The 15,300-nt window shown below is 52.4% G+C and overlaps 1 protein-coding gene across 3 annotated transcripts; it reads right to left on the reverse strand.

Moving 5' to 3' along the window:
- Window positions 1-3,641: 3,641 nt before the first annotated feature.
- On the reverse strand, window positions 3,642-12,832 carry KEAP1 (kelch like ECH associated protein 1). 3 transcript variants are annotated; one of them, XM_068979859.1, is made up of 6 exons: window positions 12,788-12,832; window positions 10,482-11,167; window positions 6,617-7,302; window positions 4,917-5,122; window positions 4,514-4,690; window positions 3,642-4,380 (listed from the first exon to the last, which is right to left on the reverse strand). In XM_068979859.1, exons 2-6 carry the CDS (start codon window positions 11,118-11,120, stop codon window positions 4,214-4,216), a joined length of 1,875 nt encoding a protein of 624 aa, XP_068835960.1. In that variant the 5' UTR covers window positions 11,121-11,167; window positions 12,788-12,832; the 3' UTR covers window positions 3,642-4,213. The 3 variants fall into 3 exon arrangements, with proteins under 3 accessions (XP_068835960.1, XP_068835962.1, XP_068835961.1); XM_068979861.1 differs by lacking the exon at window positions 12,788-12,832 and adding an exon at window positions 11,536-11,548; XM_068979860.1 differs by lacking the exon at window positions 12,788-12,832 and having other exon boundaries at window positions 10,482-11,237.
- Window positions 12,833-15,300: the final 2,468 nt, after the last annotated feature.

Genomic DNA, 15,300 nt, shown 5'->3' on the forward strand with positions numbered 1-15,300 from the left:
TCCTGATGATTCATCCATCCTATCTAAGCAGTCTATTCACCTGTAGACTCTACTTTATTCCCATAGGCACCTGCCTGATCCACACCACCGGCCTGTCACCCGGCTACTGCGCCAGCTGTTTACCCTTTCCCACTGTACCTCTATCCGCAGCCATTTCCACTTAGCTTCCAGAGCTATCAAATGCAAATTTAATCATGTCTGTCACTCAACACAGTTGTTAATATATCTGGTTTACCTGGAGAGTAACCAATGAACCTGGTTTACTGGGACTAAATGGTTCCTGGGATGCCAGCCTTTCAGCGTTCAAACTGGAAAAGTCCCAGGCAAACTAGGATAAGTTAGTCACCCTACTCCCCGACTAGGCGGTAATTTCCATGAGGGCAGGGATCTTTGGGGGCTTGTTCACTGTCAGTCCCATTGCCTGGAAGAGTAAGGCATAAAATCAAGTTGTTTTTTGCAGAGATAGAAAGTGAACATAAATACTCACCTTCAGAAGTATCACCTCACACCGATCAGAATGGCCATCATCAAAAAACCTACAAATAATGAATGCTGGAGAGAGAGTGGAGAAAAGGGAACCCTCTTGCACTGTTGGTGGGAATGTAAATTGATAGCACCACTATGGAGAACAGTATGGAGATTCCTTTAAAAACTAGGAATAAAACCACCATATGACCCAACAATCTCACTGCTGGGCATATATATACCTTGAGAAAACCGTAAGTGAAAAGGACACGTGTCCTAGTGTTCACTGCAGCACTGTTTTCAGTAGCCAGGACATGGAAGCAATCTACGTGTTCATCAACAGATCAATGGATAAAAAAGTTTTGGTACACATACACAATAGAATAGTACTCAGCCATGAAAAGGAACACATTTGAGTCAGTTCTAGTGAGGTGGATGAACCCAAAGCATGTTATACAAGGTGAAGCTACGTCAGAAAGAGAAAAACAAGCGTCATATATTAACACATAAATATGGCATCTAGAAAAATGGTATTGATGAAACTATTTGCAGAGCAGGAATAGAGATGCAGACATAAAGAAGAGACTTGGGCCAGCAGGGGAAGGAGAGGTTGGGATGAATTGAGATAACAGTATTAAAACATACATATTGCCATATATAAAACAGGTAAAGCTAATGGGAAAAGTTGCTGTATAATTCAGGGAGCTCAAAGCGGCACTCTGTGACAACCTAAAGTGGGGTCGGGGAGAAGTTCAAGAAGGAGGGGACCTATGTGTACTTATGGCTGCCTGATTCATGTTGCTGTATGGCAGAAGACAACACAATAGTGGAAAGCAATTATTCTCCAATTAAGTTTTTAAAAAATACTCACCTTTGTTGGTCTAGCAGCTCACATAGGGTCTAGCGCCAAGTAGCATCCAGGTACTGTTTTTTCAGACAGGAAACTGATTACCTGAATTCTAAACTGTTTACCCAAACTGCCTTACTGAATCAGGTTGACTTGACATCAAGACCATGGCTCTAATGCCTCTGAAAGGAAACAGCACTCTGGGGTAGGTTGTGGGGCTTCTGGCAACCACATTATACGTAAATCCCTATTCTAGATTAGATCGTTGTTTCTGGCTATGCACACTGATCCCACAGGACGTACTTACGTATCTACTTATTTACTTACTTGGGCTTCCCTGACGGCTCAAGTGGTAAAGAATATGCCTGCAATACAGAAGACACAGAAGACGTGGGTTCAATCCCTGAGTCAGGAAGACCCCCTGGAGAAGGAAATGGCAACCCACTCTAGTATTCTTGTCTGCAAAATTCCATGGACAAAAAGAGCCTGGCGGGCTACATATGCCTCCATAAGGTCACAAAGAGTCAGACATGACTGAGCACACGTGTGCATTTATTTACTTACTTATTTTGGCCAAGTTGCATAGCATGCGGGATATTACTTGCCCGACTAGAGATTGAACCTTGAACCTGTGTCCCCTGCAGTGAATGCAGAGTGAGTCTTAACCACTGGACCTCCAGGGAAGGGCTGCCATGGGACTTCTGTAACATCCGCTTTGACAAACACACAGGTGGAGCAAGTTATAGCTGAGAGGGACTGTTTTCGGGTACCACACAGGTCAAGTCTGCACCCCACCACTTGGGCAGGTCACTTCTCTGAACCTCTTCTTCTCATCTGTAGAGTTCGGGGACTTCCCTGGTGGTCCACGGTCTAAGACTCCATGCTCCTGATGCAGGGGACCCCAGGTTGGATCCCTGGTCAGGGATCTAAATCCCACATGCCACAATTGAGTTCACATGCCACAGCTGAAACATCCCACATGCCTCAACGAAGATCAAAGATTTTCCACAACCAAGATCCGACATGGCCAAATGCATGAAGGTTTTCAAAAAAGAACTCAGGCTTGCCCTTCTTAGCTCATAGCACCATTGAGGATCAAATAATGTGTAGAAATACATTGCAAATGCTAAGACTATCTAGATGTGTTTACAATTTCTGGTTTTCCCCATCCACTCAATGCAACCAACATTTTTTTTTTTTTTGCCTCACCACATGGCTTGCAGACTTAGTTCCTGGACCAGGGATGGAGGCTGGGCCCCAGCAGTGAAAGTCCTGAGTCCCTAACCACTGGACTGCCAGGGAATTCCCAGATTTATTTTCTTATTCCATAAAAATCTTAGGGCAAGGACCAGAGAAGTGGGCAACTAGAGACAACTAAGACCGCCTTTGGGTGGCCTGAGTGAAGCCACAGAGATGGGACGTAGGATGTTTTCGCTGGCAGGGAAAGAATCAAATGTTCCCTCGCTAAGCTGTTTGGAAGAACCTGAGAAATCCCCAACAGTTGAGACCATTCTTTTCTCCACTCCCCCAGCACGAATAGAGTTGACAGGCAGAAGAAAAGATCCAGGCCACATAATTCCTTTACACAGGCTGTTCAGAAGGAGCCAAGCTACTGAGCCCTTTGCCTAAGAAAACTCCTAAGAACCCCTTTGTCTTTTGAATACCCAGGCACCTAAATAAAACAAAAGCCTCAGTCTATGTTATTGAAATGCATAAATATGACCTGATGGACTTTCACTGAATTTGGAAGGCATGTTGGGGATAGTTATTCTTATTGTTTAGACACTCAATTGTGACTCCATGGACTGTAGCCTGCCAGGCTTCTCTGTCTATGGAATTTTCCAGGCAAGAATACTGCAGTGGGTTGCCATTTCCTTCTCCAGGGGCTCTTCCTGACCCAGGGATGGAACCCACATCTCCTGCATGGCAGGAGGCTTCTTTACCACAGAGCCATCCGAGAAGCCCATGTTGGGGATCTTCTGCCTTAATATAAACTGTGAAAATATAATAATAGAATATATACTGTGAAAATATAAACTGCGCATGTGTGCAATTAATCTCGGGGAGCCCTAGAGAGGTGTCAAGGAGTTGGGTCATTGTCTTCAAAGCAGTTGAAAGTGACAGACAAAGTGAGCCCTGTGTGGCTTGCTCGTGGGGAGCAAGATGCCCTACATATCAAAATTCAGCAGGGCCGAGATAACAAACTGGTTTCCAATCCAAGCCTTAAATCAAAAGACTTTTGAGTGCATGTCAGGAGAAAAGTCCTTTCTGTCCCCACAGGTTTGTGATCTCTGGCTGAGAGCCCAGTTGGAAGACACTAGTTAGTTTGTTCTTTATTTTCATCTGAAAGTTACAGGGCTATTTATCAACAAAATGACTGTCCGGGCAGCAAAATCCAGTGGTTTCTATGTACAGGCCCATCCCTGGGGTCCACACCTCTGGAGGGGCCTCCTCCCCCAAGGCCTCAGTGGGCTTCTTCCCAGGCCTCTAGGAAATAATCACAAAGACACAGGGGATGAAAACCAGCCTGTCCCCAGCACCTGCTTTCATCCCACAGGGAGGTGGCGGCTGCTGGTGGGGGAGCCAGGCCTAGTCTTGGGGTAGCGGGTGTGGAGGGCCTCTCTCTGGGGAGCCCGTCCTTCCCACGCCCACCTCCTGGGCAGGCTCTCGTTGGACATTCCTGGGACTGCTCTGGCAGGCTCATGAGTTCCCACTCTAGCCTTCTTTTCTTTCACGTCGTGATTGGAACACCGTGGTGTCCCAGCCTCCCATTCTGGAGGCCACGGTTTGCACTGTGGAGCCTCTTCATTTGTCCCTGGTTTTTTTTTTTTTTTTGTACAGAAACGACAATAGTCTGGATCCGACCTTTTTTTTTTTTTCCGCTCAGGAAACAGAAGCGGCTCAACAGGTACAGTTCTGCTGGTCAATCTGCTTCCGGCAGGGTTCCATGGTGACAGCCACGCCCACCCCACTCCGGCCAGAGGTCATTCGGGTCACCTCGCTCCAGGTGTCTGTGTCTGGGTCATAGCACTCCACGCTGTCCAAGAATGTGTGACCATCGTAGCCCCCTGCAGGGAGGGCAGGAGGGATGGTCGGTCACTACTCCAAGGGGGTGGGGGCTGGGGGCGGGCAGGAAGGAAGGAAGCATGTGAAGCCCTCCTACTGAAAGGGGCTAGGTGGGCTTCTCTGCCCAGGCCTCACCAAGAACATAGATCCTCCCCTGGTGAACGGTGATCCCCAGGGCGCTTCGCCGATGCTTCATGGGGGCTACGAACGTCCATGTTTCTGTCTCCACGTCGTAGCGCTCTACACTGTTGAGCTGGTCCTGACCGTCGTAGCCCCCCGCAGCATAGATACAGTTGTGCAGGACGCAGACTCCTAGACGGGACGACACAGAGAGGATGACTCCAGGGCCTGGCCTTGGGGGCCCCAGCCATCACCTTCTTGGGGGGACACCCTCCCCTCTCCCGTCACCCATCTCCCTTCCTCCCCTCCCCTGAGGGGCCCTGTAGAGACAAAGCCAAGAGCAAGGAGCTCTATGAGGGTCACTCCCAGGGTGGGGAGGGTGCCCCTCCTTGCTCCCCTCCCCGCAGCCCCCTCCCACCTGCTCCGCTTCGGATGGTGTTCATCGGTGTGATCATCCGCCACTCGTTTCTCTCTGGGTAGTAACACTCGGCTGAGTTGAGGCGGTTTGTCCCGTCGAAGCCCCCGACCGCGTAGAGCAGACGGTTGAGCACAGCCACTCCCACCCCAATCCTTCGTGTCAGCATCGGGGCCACCAAGTGCCACTCGTCCCCCTCCGGCTCATACCTGCCACAACAAAGCAGCAATGACAACAGCAGCCCCCGCCGACCCGAGGCACTGACCCACCGACACTCCACTGCGGTGTTGGTTTTTTTCTTTTTAATTTAAAAAATAATTTTATTTGGCTTTGCTGGGCCTTCCTGGCTGCACAGGCTTTTCTCTAGCTGCGGTGCGCAGGCTTCTCGCTGTGGCAGCTTCTCCAGTTGCGGAGCGGGGGCTCTAGAGCAGGTAGGCTTCAGTAGTTTCCGCTCCACGGCTCCCGCAGCACTGGCTGAAGAGTTGTGGTGCACTGGCTTACAGCTGCTCTGAGGTACATGGGCTCTTCCTGGACCAGGGATAGAACCCATGTCTCCTGCATTGGCAGGTGGATTCTTTACCGCTGCAACGCCTGGGAAGCCCCTTACCTGAACTCTTCAATTCTCACAAGGATTCCCTACAACGCAAGTTATCAGTAGGTCCGTTTTCTAGACAAGGAAACTGAGGTTCACGGCCCCATCTGCTCAAGGTCGCCTGCACCTCTGCTGGACTCAAATGACTCCATCAGACCACCGCCTAAGCTAAGTGTTGTATGAATGCAGGACACACAGGAGACACCAGTTCAGTTCCTGGCTCAGGAAGATCCCCTGAAGGAGGAAATGGCAACCCACTCCAGTATTCTTGCCCAGGAAATCCCATGGACAGAGGAGCCTGGCGGGCTATACAGTCCATGGGGTCACAGAGTCAGACACACTGAGTGAGCACACACGCAAACACAGGGTCACCATGCACAGCTGTACTGTACACAGATTGTGTACTGCACAAGGGCACCACATCTAAGGGGGCACCTTCCACGTTAACGGACCTCATATGTGTGTTTCTTACAACCATTTGTGGATAGATAGCAGTGAGGTGTCATGTTTTAACATAGCATATTAACATTCTGACAGTTTCAAACTGATGGAACTTCTTCCAAATCTGCTAACAGTCGTTGTATGGGTATGTGACGGCCCTGTAAACGGTTCCCAGGCCAGGACACATCATCCAGGGTCATGACCAAACTTCCCCCAGGAGTTTAGCTTCACCTTGAGGCTTCCGTTCCCTGAAGGCAAGGCACAAAGAAAAGCCTCAACAATTGAGGGAAGACGTCCCTGGAGGTGCAGTGGGTAAGAACCCACCTACCACGGCAGGGGACATGGGTTCGATCCATGTGCCGTGGAGCAACTAAGCCTGTGCCACAACTACTGAGCCCACAGGCTGCAGCTACTGAAGCTGGTGGACTTAGAGCTTGTGCTCCACAAGAGAAGCCACTGCAATAAGAAGCCTGTGCACCACAACGAAAAGCAGCCCCGGCTCACAGCAACTAGAGAAAGCCTGCGTGCAGCAACAAAGACCCAGCACAGACAAAAATAAATAAATAAGTATTTTAAAAGAAAGACAGGAGGAACCCTCAGATCCCAATGGCGGGGGACGTGTTAGCAGCAGAACCCCCCGGACCCCACGCCTCCTACCCCCACCACTCACCTCTCCACACTGTTGTGGTGGATACAGCCATGGGAGCCGCCAACGGCATAGATATGCCCGTCGATGACGCCCACCCCAATTCGGTTGCGGGGTACACTCATGGAGGCGCAAGGCGACCACTGGTTGGTCATGGGGTTGTAGCAGTCCAGGGCACTGGAGTCGGTGTTACCATCAGGCGAGTTGTTGCGGCCGCCCACGGCGTACAGCAGCCCACCCACCACACAGCCCGCCAGGCCGCTCCGGGGCACCTGCAGGTCTGCCAGCCGGAGCCAGGTGCCATCGCTGGGGTTGTAGGCCTCCAGGTAGCTGAGCGACTGGCGGAAGTAGCCACCGGCCGTGTAGATGAGGCGGCCCACCTTGGGCGCCCGGCAGGGCATCACCTGCGTGGGCTTGTGCAGGGTGAGCTCCTGGAAGATCTTCACCAGGTAGTCCTTGCAGCGGGAGTCCGACTGCAGGATCTCACACTTCTGCAGCTGCATCTGCAGGAAGTGGGGCGTGAGCGAGTGGCAGCGCACAGCCCGCAGCAGCGCCTGCACATAGAAGCGCCGCTGCTCGCAGTCATACTTGACCCAGTTGATGCAGGCGTGGAAGACCTCAGACTCGCAACGCACATTCAGGTCATCCCGGCTGATGAGGGTTGCCAGCTGGCAGTGGGACAGGTTGAAGAATTCCTCTTGCTTGGCCACCTGCAGAGGGCGACAGTGTCATGGGCTGACTTACAGGTCTCTCTCCACTCCCACCTGCCGGGAGCCAGCACACGAGATCCCACCCATGACAAGGTCATGAGGGGAGACCTGACAGGCAAGGCGGATCAGGACTCGAGGGACTCCCTGGACCTGCTCGAGCATCTACCCAGATAACAAAATCTGTCTGTCTACTGTTTACTATATTATGCCTTTCACTTACTCGTCTGGCATTAACAGGGGCTATCCCCGACCACCTTTCTCTGGAGAAAATCAACTTAGGGCTCTAGTTGATAAGTCTCCTGGGCATGAAAGGAATATTTCAAGTCAAACCTCTCTGTTAGCATTCTAACTTGCGTGGCAGGTTTATCCATACTCTTAAAACTAACGCACATACATGATTGTTCACAATTTCCCAACCATGAAAGGCAGGGGAACTTAAACATTCTAAAGTCCTAATAGGCATAGAGCCCTTCGAGGAGTAAAAATTATTAGAATAGTGCTGGTGAAGGATTTCATTGTTGAGCCAGTGCTTGCTGCCAAGTTTCCATATCCCTTACCCATTGTGTGCCTGGGAGTGTACTAGTTAATACAGTTGGTATGTAGGGAAAATAAGTAGTAGCCTTGGTGTTAGCAACATTAGACCTTTGAGTTAATAAATTTTTTCTTTGTTATAACCCACTGCACCTTTGTCCCATAGGAATGTAACTTTATTTAGTACTTTCTGAGAGTGGTGCCGGACTTTAGAACAAACACTTTTAGAGAAAATAAGTTTTCTAGTTGACTAACCTTTATCAGAAAAAAGGGTCATAAAATGTTAACAGGCCTCCAGGCCAGAAGAGGATGTAAATCACATAAGACCTTTGTATATAGAAAGGTATGCAGAAAGAAAGCCTGGTTTCGATAAGGGTCAGAACTGCTGACCCTGCATGACTCTGCATCTTCCATCCCCCTCTATGTACAACCCAAGGTATAAAAGCTCTTTTTAAAAATAAAGTTACAGACCTGTTCCACCTAAGCTTGGTTTCCCCGTCTCTCTCTCTCTCTCTCGCCAACACCGTCCATCCTGAGGGAACCCCAGATCCTGCTGGGGCTGGCCCCCGGCACCCACCCCCAGCCCCTTGCCAAGCCCCTGCCAGGACCTTGGACAAGACACTCAATCTGCCTCTGCTAACTCAGCTTCCTCAGGTGTGAAATAGGCATTTGAGGGACTTCCCTGGTGGTCCAGTGATTAAGAATCCACCTGCCAGTGCAGGGGACACAGGTTTGATCCCTAGACGGGGAAGATACCGCATGCCTTGGGGCAACTAAGCCCATGTGCCGTAATCTTGAGCTCTTGCTCTAGAGCCCGTGCTCCACAAGAGAAGCCACTGCACTGAGGAGCCTGCACAGCACAATTAGAGAAAAGGCCCTGCTCACTGCAACTAGAGAAAGCCTGTGAGCAGCAACGAAGACCCAGCACAGCCACAAAGAAATAAAATTTAAAGAAAAGAAACAGGCATTTGAATAGCACGGAACTCTCAGTGTGTGAGAATTCAATGAGTTAACACTACATGCCAGGCACATAGCAGGCAAGCACATAAATGAGAAAAAGAAACGACGTCACCTCTTAGATTCTGTATCATTTTGTATCTGAACTGTAAGAATGTTGCCCCTTTCTTTTTTTAATGAAATTATTTTTTCAAAAGAGCAGACTGACTTCAAAGGAAATGCTGCTGCTGCTAAATCGCTTCAGTCGTGTCTGACTCTGTGAGACCCCATAGACAGCAGCCCACCAGGCTCCCCTGTCCCTGGGATTCTCCAGGCAAGAACACTGGCGTGGGTTGCCATTTCCTTCTCCAATGCATGAAAGTGAAAAGTGTAAGTGAAGTCACTGAGTCGTGTCCAACTCTCAGCGACCCCATGGACTGCAGCCTACCAGGCTCCTCCGTCCATGGGATTTGCCAGGCAAGAATACTGGAGTGGGGTGCCATTGCCTTCTCCGTCAAAGGAAACAGCAACACAGTATGTTAGAAAGAAAATAAAATTCAGGCTTGAAGAAAGCAGCCTGAGTTGCAGTGTTGGCCCACTACCTTCTAATTGTACCACCTTGAGCAAAAACCTAAAACACTCCGTGCCTTGGTTTTCTTCCTCTATAAAAGGAGGATTATATTAGTTGCTAACTCCTAGCAGGGTTATTGCTAAGGTAAATATTTCTTATCTGGCACTGGTCTATATAAATAATTTCAGTCACCCCACATCAGCGGGATCCCAGCTTCCTGTTACCCCAAGCCGAGACAACCCCCTGACACTACTGTTGTGCAGGTCAGCGGGACAACCCTGTTCTTGGGCCACGATCCTGGAAGCCATAAGTCCTAAGACTAATGTCAGAGCTTCTTGGGGCATCTGGTCACCCCCCAAGATGGTAGAGAAGAGGCATAGAGACCAAGGGTAGTGTCCACCTAGCTGGTCCCAGCCACGGGAGGATGATTTTAAAAATTTCCAGGAAGAGGGGAGTTCCCTGGTGGTCCAGTGGTTGGGACTCAGGGCTTTCACTGCCAGGACCAGGGTTCCATCCCTGGTCAGGGAACTAAGATCCTGCAAGCTGTGTGGTGTAGCAAAAAAAAAAAATCTAGGAAGGCACTCCAAAGCATACCTCCTCCTAGGATAGCTGGGAAGACTCAGATTTAAAGGCTGGAAATCACTTAGAACAGAGGCTGGCCCACACCAAGTACTCAACAAGCACTCATGTTCTCTACTCACAACTTCCTCCACTTGAAAATGAAAATGAAACAAAGATTAGTGTGAGCACAATACTCTGTGGACTAAAGAAAACCACCACAGTGTAAGGGTCACACTGGCAGTTGACAGCACGTCACGGGTGTTCAATAAATATTTACTGACTGCCTGGAACGTCAGGCCCTGCTCAGGGCAGCCTATGGTGGAACTGCTGTCAAGAGTCACTGCCCTCTGTCCCCACCTTTGACCCCAGGGAGCCCAGACATCCATGACAGTCTCACTTTCTTCAGCTGTTTCCTAGATTTGTCACAGATATCTAGACTGGGAGCTCAACCCTACTTTTCTCCATCTCCTTGCCTTGATCCTTCACCTCTCAAGGGGAGATGGTGATGACCACCTGTCTGTTCCCTGGTCCTCCAAGGCTGCTCTGAAGCCCTGGTGCCATGTCCCCGTCCCTCACTCACCTCCCCAAAGTGCATGTAGATGTATTCCCGGGCACGCTGGTGCAGCTCCGTACAGCCGATCTGCTCAGCGAAGTTGGCAATGCCGATGGCATTGCTGGGATCCAGCTGCTGCACCAGGAAGTCGCTGCAAGCACGGACCACGCTATCGATCTGGTACATGACAGCGCCGTTCATAACATGGAGCACACACTTCTCCCCCATGGAAATGGACGCGGTGTAGGCGAACTCAATGAGCCGCTCCATGACCTTTGGGTGGATGCCCTCAATGGACACCACCTCCATGCCCTGCTCCCGCAGCCCGTTGGTGAACATGGCCTTGAAGACGGGGCTGGACGAGGCCAGCACCACCTTGTGGGCCATGAACTGGGCAGCAGGTGCGTCCTGGTACTTGACCTGCAGCGTCACATCGCATAGCTGCTGGCTGAGCCGCAGTTCATTCATGATGCCAAAGGCCTGCTTGGTGTGGTCCTCCAGGGTGTAGCTGAAGGTGCGGTTGCCATGCTGGGAGGGCGTCACCTCGGCCTTGCACTCGGTGGAGGCGTACATCACCGTGTCCCCTGCCCCCTCGGGGCGCTGTGATCTCAGGGGCAGGAATTGGGTATGGGCCCCGGCCCCACTAGGCCTGGGTTCCGGCTGCATGGGGTTCCAGGTGACAAGGGACAACGCCACCACTGGCACTCAGGGGCCTGGAGGGGGAGAGCACAGGGCTGGGCACAGGGCTGGGGGCTAGGCCTTCTTTTCCAAGATAAAGTGACTCGGAGACCACTTTTCCTTCCCAAGCCCAGGTAAAGCAGTGTTCATTTGAGCTCCCTAACTGACCCATGGCCCCACCAGTCCAAGGGCCCACCTTAAATCCTAGGTCACATGGTGCCCCTCCCCTGCTCAGAATCCCCCCGACCACTCTCTGTGGCATGAAGAGTAAAACCAAACTCTTCAACGGCCTGCAAAGCCTTTCACAGTCAGCTCCCATCCACCTGTTCCCTTTGCCCATTCTGTTCCAGCTCTCTGGGGTCCATCCCTTCTCACAGCATGTCCAACTCATTCCTTCACTCACCCCATCAACATTTCTCGGGCATGTCCAGGCACTGTTCTAGGCACCAGGGACACAGCAAGGAGCCAGACAGACATGCACTGAGCCCCCCTGGAGCCAACACTGGGGAGGAAAGGGCTATAAGTGAAATAAGTGACAGTGTAGCGTGCAGGTGTTTATTTAAAATCAGGTAGTCCAGGCCTGTCTTGGAGCTGGGACTAGAAGGATGAACTTATGAAGGGGGCGGGGCAGGGGGGGTTGTTAGCTTTCCAGGGAGAGGGAACAGTGAGTGCAAAGACTCAGAGGCAGAATGAGAGCTGACCTGGAGAATCAGGGAAGAGTGTGATGAGAAACACTAGTGAAGGGAGGGTGTCAGTGAACCCTGCGGAGTCTGGAGGGTCAGGGCGTGAGCTGGGTTTGAAAAACTCAAGCAAAGAGAAGGCAGGGGATCTACAAGAGGTTCTTCATCTTATTGTTCCCTGGGCTCCACTCAGAGTCACCTCCTCTCTGTTTTATTTCCATCACACCACTTATCAGGAATGGAAATTAGCTCCCTTGCTTGCTTGCTGATGGATGAAGGGTCTCTCTGGCCCTGAGCCTCAGGATTCAGAGGGCAGGTAGCCCTGTGTGGGTCAGGGTCCTGCCCACCTTCTCCTGTGCCTCCCCTGCAGTCCGCCTGGGGCCTGGCACTACGCAGGGGTCAGTAAGCTGTGGCTGGCTGACTGCCCACTCCACTGTGCCTGCCAAAGCACCCTCCTCTTCCACTGTGCCCTGGACACTGCTTGGCCGCCTCTCCCCAGCCAAGGCCCGGGCCTGCCTCTTGGTCTTTAGCCAAACGGTCAACGGTGCCCCCTGGGCACTGGACACTTCCCCCTCTCCCACCCCCACCCCCCCCAAGAAGCGGTAAGTGGGGGGACTGCGCATGTCCCGCCGGCGCAGCCAAGGCCTAGAGAAGGGAGGAAGTGACCCCGCCGCGGCCTTTCCATCGCAAGCCCCGGGCCACAGACCAAGGTCCCCCCGCCACAAACGCCCCGGGATCCCCGGGATTCCGTCCGAGCGACGCTTCCTGGGCCTCTAGCTCCAGGAATCACCCGCCGGTCGCGCCGTCCAACAAAAGGTCCGGACTCGAGCCGCGCCCTCCTGGCCCGCCGCGGAGCCGCGGGAAACCCCGAGGCGACCGGGCCCCGCATCGCCCAGTGCTCCGGCCCCCGGCCACGGCCGCAGAGCACTCTAGACCCTCGGTGCCCTCAGCCCGGGCGCAGGCCGCTTCACTCACCCCGCCATGGCCGCGCTCGGGCTCCGCCTCCGTCGCCCAGGCCCGGGCGCCTCCATCGCAGCTCGCAGGGGGGAGGCGCGGAACGCGCGCAGGTCACCATGACTAAGCAGAGCCGGGAGCCGGCCGTGTCAGAATAAAAGTCCCCGCGGCCCCGGGCCTCGGGCGGCGGAGACGGCGGCGGGCCGCTCCCCCCCGCCCTTCCCCGCCCATGCTCGCTGTTGCCCAGTTGCGCAGCCCCAGAGCGGCGTCCGCGGTGCCGATACTCGCGGCGGGGCCAAGGACCCAGCCCTGGGCGCACCCAGCCCGCGTGGTCGGAGCCGCCTAGAATCAAAGACCTGGGTTCGAGGCCCAGCGCTTCCTGCACCCGGGATCACCGGATACCCCTCCCCGCCGCCGCCTGCGCGTTCACCTGCGTAGCCTCCGATACTCTCACCGCGGGGTGGGGATGCCAGGGGGCGCGGCGGTGGCTCCGGGCACGTTGGTGCCACCCGCGCACCGAGCTTCCGGGAAGCCTGAGGGGCCGTGGCCTGGCCCGGGGGCGGCTCCCGCCTGACTTTCGCTGTTGAAGACCCGGGAGCGCTTCCACTGTCCGGGGCGGCGGGGAAAGGGGGCTGTGGCTGGGCTCCGGGGCGGCGGGGCCTAGGGGGTCGCGGCCGTCGAGTGGGGGGTTAGCCTCGGGACGCCCGAGAAGGAGGCGGGGAGAGGGCGGAGAGGGCGCGGCGGGGAAGGAGTCGTGATTCCCCGCCCTTCCCTCAGGTGCCCGGCGCCCATGGGCGAGGAATAGGGCGGCGGGCAAGGGCGCACGGCTAAGCCCACCAGGCCCGTCCCCCCACCCCTTCGCAGTCCCTTCCATCCGCCAGGTTTCGTCGTCTCAGCCCTAGTCCGCTTCCCACGGCCTGCGCTTCTTTTACCTCCACACAGTGCAGGCCTCACGTTCAGGTGGCCGAAGGATCCAGGCAGAGCTGTCTACCTACCTACTGGGGTTTTCATTGTTTTTATTTTTTATCTCCAATCTGGAGGCGCGAGGAGCTCGCAGTTGGGAATTCGAACTCCGGCTCTGCCACTCTAGCTCTGCGCGGCTGGACCTATAATTTAACCGCTCCATGCTTCAATTTCCTTCCTCTTAAAATGTTAACAGGGCTTCCGTGGTGGCTCAACGGTAAAGAATCCTTCTGCAATGCAGGGGACACAGGATCGTCCCTTGGATCGAAGAGATCTCCTGGAGAAGGAAATCGCAACTCACTCCAGTATTATTGCCTGGGAAATCTCATGGACAGAGGAGCCTGGTGGGCTACAGTCCATGGGGTCTCAAAGAGTTGGACACCTCGTAGCAATAGATGTTAATAATACAGGCACCTACCTGGTAGATTATTGGGAGAACTAATTGAGAATGCTAGCGCTCAATAAATATGAATGATTGTTATTTTTCATGGAAAGTGATACTGATTTTCCATTTATGCTCTTTGTTATATAAAGTTAACTTTTAAATGTATGTGGGGTTTTTTTCCCTCTTTTTTTTTTAATAATATTTTTTATTTATTTATTTGACTGTGTTGGGTCTTAGTTGCAGCATGTGGAATCTACTTCCCTGACCAAAGATCGAACCCCTGGCCCCCTGCATTGGGAGCATAGAGCCTGAGCCACTGGACCACCAGGAAATCCCCCCTCTTTTCTTTAAGAGCCCGTCCATATGAAACTCTAGACTGAACAGATACTGGTCTAAGAAAGGATTCCCCCTGCCCCCGGGGTGAATTTGGAAGATTCTGCCTCCCTGCTCTGGGTTTGGGATTAATCCCACGCAGAAGAAGGCTGGCCTGGGGTTCCTTGCTACTCCTCCCATGCCGGTGGCGGTGGCGAAGCTGTGGTTCTGAGTGGTTCCAGAGGTGGTGCCATAGCATAACTGCCAAATACTGTATGGGGAGTGGCTGAGGCTGTGAGCAAACCCACACCCTTTTCCACATGCCAAAGGAAACCTCTGGTATATCTCAAAATTAACATCTACAAGCCCTGAGACCCAGCAGTGACATGTGCAGTAATTTATCCAAGGTACCCCTGCACATGTTTAGGAGGATGTATGTACACAGATGTTTATTGCAATACTGTGTTTAAATGCCAAATGTTGGACTCAACATGTGTGCATTCCTAGGGCCCTGGTGTAATCTCTGCTATGAAATACTATGCAGCCAGTAAAAAGAAGCCATTAGCTTTGTAAATGTTTTACCTCAATAGTTTTAAATGTGAAAAAAATGCTCTGTAAAGCAATTATTCTTCAATTAAAAAAATAAAGTGACATAAAAAAGTTATGGTCTGTGCCCCCTCCCCACCATCATATATTGAAGCCCTAACATAACAAATGATGGTATTTGGGCTTCCAAGGTGGCACAGTGGTAAAGAATCTGCCTACCAATGCAGGAGACTAGGGTTTGATCCCTGGGTCAGGAAAATCTCCTGAAGGAAGAAATGGCAACCCATTCCAGTATTCTTCCTGGGAAAATCCCATGGACAGAGGAGAC

The sequence above is a fragment of the Capricornis sumatraensis genome, chromosome 9, assembly GCF_032405125.1.
Source record: "Capricornis sumatraensis isolate serow.1 chromosome 9, serow.2, whole genome shotgun sequence".
In the NCBI taxonomy this organism is placed as follows: domain Eukaryota; kingdom Metazoa; phylum Chordata; class Mammalia; order Artiodactyla; family Bovidae; genus Capricornis; species Capricornis sumatraensis.